General features: G+C 39.1%; 1 protein-coding gene across 1 annotated transcript in view; it reads left to right on the forward strand.

Moving 5' to 3' along the window:
• The window catches only part of PLSCR5 (phospholipid scramblase family member 5), a 31741-nt gene extending 24858 nt beyond the window's left edge, over positions 1 to 6883 (forward strand). Inside the window, exons 7-8 of the mRNA XM_070780397.1 lie at positions 2226 to 2387; positions 6801 to 6883. Coding sequence (XP_070636498.1) covers positions 2226 to 2387; positions 6801 to 6839 — 201 coding nt within the window. The 3' untranslated portion in view covers positions 6840 to 6883. The remainder of the gene's footprint in view (positions 1 to 2225; positions 2388 to 6800) is intronic.
• The last annotated feature ends 311 nt before the right edge of the window (positions 6884 to 7194 follow it).

A 7194-nucleotide genomic window follows, 5' to 3' on the forward strand; every position in this document is an offset into this window, starting at 1 on the left:
TCTGGGTGAACTCCGGGAGTTGGTGATGGACAGAGAGGCCTGGTGTGCTGCAGTTCATGGGGTTGCAAAGAGTCGAACACGACTGAGCGACTGAACTGAACTGAACTGAACTAAGAGTTTTAATATTTATGGTATTGTTTTTTACTGGCTAAGTCATGTCCTACTCTTTGGCAAACCCATTGACTGTAGCTTGTCAGGCTCCTCTATCCATGGGATTCTCCACTCAAGAATACTGGAGTGGGTTACCATTTCCTTTTCCAGTGGATCTTCCTGACCCAGGGATCAAACCACATCTCCTGCATTGGCAGGTGGATTCTTTACCAGTAAGCCACCATAAATCCCATTTATGGTATAGAGATGACCTAAGTAACTTCCTTTACTTTCTATCTTCTACTTCCACACAGAAAGTGAAAGTTTATATCACTTTAAGCCTTTGAATGAGAAACAGGGCAAGCAAATGAATAGTGGATAGTTTAATTCTAGATTCCTTCTAGTTGAAAAGAACTATAGACTTTTTCATGTGAAATTATTAGTCTGAATTTATGTGGTACATTAGCCCAGAAAAGTTTTTCAAATGAAAAATAGGACTTAGGTTAGTTATAAAGGAATGACCTTGTAAATGTCTGAGTATAACACAAAAATGAAATTAAGCAATGACTTGTAATATCTTCAAGAGATGGGAATACCAGGCCACCTGACCTGCTTCCTGAGTAATCTGTGTGCAGGTCAAGAAACAACAGTTAGAACTGAAAATGGAACCACAGACTTGTTCCAAATCAGGAAAGGAGCATATCAAGGCTATATATTGTCACCCTGCTTATTTAACTTATATGCAGAGTACCTCATGAGAAATGCTGGAATGGATGAAGCATAAGCTGGAATCTAGATTGCTGGAAAAAATATCAATAACCTCAGATACACAGATGACACCACCCTTACGGCAGAAAGTGAAGAAGAACTGAAGAGCCTCTTAATGAAAGTGAAAGAGGAGAGTGAAAAAGTTGGCTTAAAACTCAACATTCAGAAAACTAAGATCATGGCATCTGGTCCCATCACTTCATGGCAAATAGATGGGGAAACAATGGAAACAGTGGAAGATTTTATTTTTGGGGGCTCCAAAATCCCCGCAGATGGTGATTGCAGCCATGAAATTAAAAGACACTTGCTCCTTGGAAATAAAATTTATTACCAACCTAGACAGCATATTAAAAAGCAGACATTACTTGGCCAAAAAAGGTCCATCTAGTCAAAGCTATGGCTTTTCCAGTAGTCATGTATGGATGTGACAGTTGGACTATAAAGAAAGCTGAGCACCAAAGAATTGATGCTTTTGAACTGTGGTGTTGGAGAAGACTCTTGAGAATCTCTTGGACTGCAAGGAGATCCAACCAGTCCATTCTAAAGGAGATCAGCCCTGGGATTTCTTTGGAAGGAATGATGCTAAAGCTGAAACTCCAGTACTTTGGCCACCTCATGCGAAGAACTGACTCATTGGAAAAGACCCTGATGCTGGGAAAGATTGAAGGTGGGAGGAGAAGGGCATGACAGAGGAGGAGATGGTTGGATGGCATCACTGACTCAATGGACGTGAGTTTGAGTAAACTCTGGGAGTTGGTGATGGACAGGGAGGGCTGGCATGCTGCAGTCCGTGGGGTCACAAAGAGTCAGACACAACTGAGTGACTGAAGTGAACTGATAATATTTAAGCAAATCAGTAATTATAAAATCTTAGCAATAAAAAAATAAATTATACTTGGAAATTAATTTTATCTAAAAAATTTCCTCTAAAATCTTTCTCAAAAATATTCTTTCTTTGTTTCTTCTCTTTTTTTTTTTTTGCATGAAGAATTCAGATTTAAAATATGGACCTCAGGTAGAAGGATTATCATCATGGTTAGACTATGTAATTTAAACTATGTACCTGCTGCCATCTTGTGGCAGTCTGGCCTTAATTACTTATTGCAGTTAAATTCTCAATCCGCATACAGAAAGGAGAAAAAAAGATTATGATGGTTAAAAAAAATGTCAGAAAAACAAAATTCCTGAATAACAAACTGGAAAGTTAAATTTACAAACCTAAGATTATATAAAGGAATGAGTGCCATTGAATTGTCATTTAAAGATGATGAATAAAATTATTCTTATATCTCATGAAGTAAACATGGAAAAATGTAAAATCATAGGTTTCACCTTCAAATTTACAGCCTCTTATTTTCTTTTCAAAGGTGAAGACCATTAATGAAAAGCGTACAATTGGAAAGATTTCCAAGTACTGGTCAGGCTTTGTGAACGATGTTTTCACCAATGCTGACAACTTTGGGATTCACGTTCCTGCGGACCTCGATGTGACAGTCAAAGCAGCCATGATTGGTGCTTGCTTTCTGTTTGTAAGTGTGGTCTTAAAGATTGAGGTGGTTTATTTCTTTCCTTTTCACTTGTCAGTTATTACAGAGCCATCCCGTTTCACATAGTTTTTACCCCACAGAGTCAGTTTTATACACGGAAGGCTAGTTTGTGGCCAACAGTGTTTAGAAGTCAGAATGTAACAGCCTGCATTCATATTGGGTAGCCTTCCTCCAGTGGCCCTCAAATCCCCTCTTCTCAAGGATGGATTCCCTATCTACATCCTACTCATCGTTTCTCAATATTTGAATTAGCCTTCTCTTTCGACTTTCAACTTTTTCTTATTTTCACTTCCAGTGAAAAATATGTAAACACAAATAATCACATTATTTATCCTGGGTAAGGTTCAGGGCTGTTTAATTGCTTACCAAGGAGTCAGGTGATATTCAAAATGTGAAAAGTGCAGTTTTCTTGCCCTTCCAATAACTACACAGGTACGTGAGTAAACAGAGATGAGTTAATATATAGCAGTTTCTATTATTACAAAGATATAATGTCTTTGTCTTTTCTTCTCAATTTAACAATTTCATCAAAAACATTTTCTTTTAGATTGCTGATGAAAGAATCGAAGTCAAGTGATACTTGTGCCAAACTCTGACCTGATTTTCTCTGTGTCCCACTTTCCTTCTAATTTTTCCCTCATTGCTTACCTTTTTCAGCTCTTGCACTCACAAAAGTTCATGGAATTTTAAAGTAAACCTTCATTCTTCCTCTCATGTTATTCTTCAAGGCTTTAGGATCCTAAATCTTATGGTTATGTTAATATGTGCTACTGTGGGCAAAAAAGTGGTCCTATTTACTTAGGCTCTTCTAGAGACACTTGAGAGTTATATTAACTAAAAATAATTCCTTGGTGATGCCATTCATAGATACTTAGAGTTTAATTAAAAATAAATATAGTAGCACTTTTTCTGACAGCAGCTTTAGAGAAATTATTTTAACTTATTGATTCCCTATCATGGGTAGAGATAGAATTAATATCAATACACAGAGTGCTAGGCTTTTATACTAAGTTGTCTCTTACTCCATTTTCATCTATAAATGTAACCAAGTCCAGTCAATCTTTCCTGTCACCACATACTTTTTCATTTTTCCATTCTCCTTATCTGTTTAACAAGGCTTTTAATTTGTCACTTCCTACTCCCTTCTATTTTTTGACCATTCTGTATTTTGACACCAAACATACCATGCACATAAACATACTCCCACCCTTTTCCCAAAACCTTAATTTGACCTTCTGGTTAGTCCCCTTATTTAATGTTTATATTAAAAATATATTACCTTTAATCTGCCCTGCTGCTGCTGCTATTTAGTTGCTAAATTATGTCCAACTCTTTTGCATCCACATGGGCTATAGCCCACCAGGCTCCTCTGTCCATGGGATTTCCCAGTCAAGAATACTGGAGTAGGTTGCAATTTTCTTCTCCAGGGGATCTTCCTGACCAAAGAATCAAACTTGTGTCTCCTGCTTGGCAGGAGGATTCTTTACCACACTGAGCCGCCAAGGAAGCCTTTAATCTGCCCTACACATGTATTTTATATATTAATAACAAGCTGATGGCAAAAATGTCAACAATTCCCTATGACTATAGCACTGATTTGATTTAGGTCATACCTGAATGGTCTAGTGATTTTCCCTACTTTCTTCAATTTAAGTCTGAATTTGGCAATAAGGAGCTCATGATCTGAGCCACAGTCAGCTCCCGGTCTTGTTTTTGCTGACTGTATAGAGATTCTCCATCTTTGGCTGCAAAGAATATAATCAATCTGATTTCGGTGTTGACAATCTGGTGATGTCCACGTGTAGAGTCTTCTCTTGTGTTGTTGGAAGAGGGTGTTTGCTATGACCAGTGCGTTCTCTTGGCAAAACTCTATTAGCCTTTGCCCTGCTTCATTCCGTATTCCAAGGCCAAATTTGCCTGTTACTCCAGGTGTTTCTTGACTTCCTACTTTTGCATTCCAGTCCCCTATAATGAAAAGGACATCTTTTTTGGGTGATAGTTCTAAAAGGTCTTGTAGGTCTTCATAGAACCATTCAACTTCAGCTTCTTCAGCTTGACTGGTTGGGGCATAGACTTGGATTACTGTGATATTGAATGGTTTGCTTTGGAAACAAACAGAGATCATTCTGTTGTTTTTGAGATTGCATCCAAGTACTGCATTTCGGACTCTTATGTTGACCATGATGGCTACTCCATTTCTTCTAAGGGATTCTTGCCCACAGTAGTAGATATAATGGTCATCTGAGTTAAATTCACCCATTCCAGTCCATTTTAGTTCGCTGATTCCTAGAATGTTGACGTTCACTCTTGCCATCTCTTGTTTGACCACTTCCAATTTGCCTTTATTCATGGATCTGGCATGGGAAATAGATGGGGAAACAGTGGAAACAGTGTCAGACTTTATTTTTGGGGGCTCCAAAATCACTGCAGATGGTGACTGCAGCCATGAAATTAAAAGACGCTTACTCCTTGGAAGGAAAGTTATGACCAACCTAGATAGCATATTGAAAAGCAGAGACATTACTTTGCCAACAAAGTTCCGTCTAGTCAAAGCTATGGTTTTTCCAATGGTCATATATGGATGTGAGGGTTGGATTGTGAAGAAAGCTGAGCACTGAAGAATTGATGCTTTTGAACTGTGGTATTGGAGAAGACTCTTGAGAGTCCCTTGGATTGCAAGGAGATCCAACCAGTCCACTCTAAAGGAGATCAGCCCTGGGTGTTCTTTGGAAGGAATGATGCTAAGGCTGAAACTCCAGTACTTTGGTCACCTCATGTGAAGAGTTGACTCATTGGAAAAGACTCTGATGCTGGGAGGGATTGGGACCAGGGGAAGAAGGGGACGAGGATGAGGTGAGGTGGATGAGGTGAGGATGAGGTGGCTGGATGGCCTCACTGACTCAATGGACGTGAGTCTGTGTGAACTCTGGGAGTTGGTGATGGACAGGGAGGCCTGGCGTACTGCGATTCATGGGGTCGCAAAGAGTCGGACACAACTGAGCGACTGAACTGAACTGATAGCACTGACTGAAGTAACACCCTGATTATCTGTAAAGATAACTTTTTTACTCTAGGGTCTTAGAGAGAAACATACTTACTGAGACTATCAGACAGCATTCCATCCATTGCTTTTCTTTTCCTTTTTACCATAATATTATAAAATATTTGCACTTTGCTCTTGGTCAATATTGAAGAAGTAAATGGCAACCCACTCCAGTATTCTTGCCTGAATTCCATGGGCAAAGGAGCCTGGCAGGCTACACTCCATGGAATCACAAAGAGTCAGACATAACTGAATGACTATCACTCACCCTTGGCCAATATAGCTTTTAAAACAATTTGTCACCAAGAATTATGTTTTTAATTTGTAAATGCTGTCTCCATTTTATTACCTTGTGGTCAGAAATCTTTAGAAGTTGCTGATTGGAGGATATTCCCTGATCCAAACAGCAAAAGTCACAAGTATTCACAAGTAATTTGGTCTTTTGTTTGAGACTGCTGCTGCTGCTGCTGCTAAGTCGCTTCAGTTGTGTCTGATTCTGTGCGACCCCATAGATGGCAGCCCACCAGGCTCCCCCATCCCTAGGATTCTCCAGGCAAGAACATTGGAGTGGTTTGCCATTTCCTTCTCCAATACATGAAACTGAAAAGTGAAAGTGAAGTCTACCACTGCATAATCCACCAAGTTCCCTCAGGTATAGTTTTCAGTACTTTCTCAGATGAAAGCTGAGTTACCAACCACATGGTCCATGATGACATGTCTTACTCTTGTTTAAAGGTCCGTGTCTATTACAGCTTCTCATGATGACCCAGACTATCCAAAAATCTAATTTTAAAAACTCTTGACCACCCCCAAATTTTGCCTGGTGATATCATGCTGATTCAAATAAGCTTTCCAAGTTACTTGCTGCTGCTGCTGCTAAGTCACTTCAGTCATGTCCGACTCTGCGACCCCATAGATGGCAGCCCATCAGGCTCCCCCGTCCCTGGGATTCTCCAGGCAAGAACACTGGAGTGGGTTGCCATTTCCTTCTCCAATGCATGAAAGTGAAAAGTGAAAAGTGAAAGTGAAGTCGCTCAGTTGTGTCTGACTCCTAGCGATCCCATGGACTGCATCCCACCAGGCTCCTCCATCCTTGGATTTTCCAGGCAAGAGTACTGGAGTGGGTTGCCATTGCCTTCTCCGTTCCAGGTTACTTAAACTCTGCTAATTAGATATGTGAGTGTCATGAAGCTTAAAACTTTCTGATTTTTCTCCTCCTGATAAATCACATGTTCCTGGAACATCACTGGGAAACATAATTGCCTTATATAATCAAAGCTTCCATGTAAGACTCTTGATCTTAATTGTTGTTTTTTTGTCAATTCACTCATATTCCATTTATTTATTTGTAGGATTTTATGTTCTTTGAACATTCACTGGCTGGATTATAACAAGCAAGATGACAAAAACAATAAAATATGCAGAATGTATTTCAGTAAGTAAAAGGCAAGTTTAAATGATCTCTTTCCCTTTGAAGAGGTCTATATTTGACGCTGTCTAATTCTTTTTCATTTTCTTTTAGAAATCCCCTGGGCTCTGGATTTCATTTCTGAATGGTTTGACTATTGGCTTTTTTCTTTTTTTGTAACAAAATGTTAATTACTATATTTATTAAAGCATAATGTAATGAAGCAATTATCTGCTTGTGAATGCATGATAACTAAAGACAAGATGACTGACCGTAGCACAGTGGTGCTTTGAGAGATTACCATTCTTTCTTTTTATCCTTTTGAAGTTATTGCATGG

This window comes from Bos indicus, chromosome 1, assembly GCF_029378745.1.
Source record: "Bos indicus isolate NIAB-ARS_2022 breed Sahiwal x Tharparkar chromosome 1, NIAB-ARS_B.indTharparkar_mat_pri_1.0, whole genome shotgun sequence".
NCBI lineage: Eukaryota > Metazoa > Chordata > Mammalia > Artiodactyla > Bovidae > Bos > Bos indicus.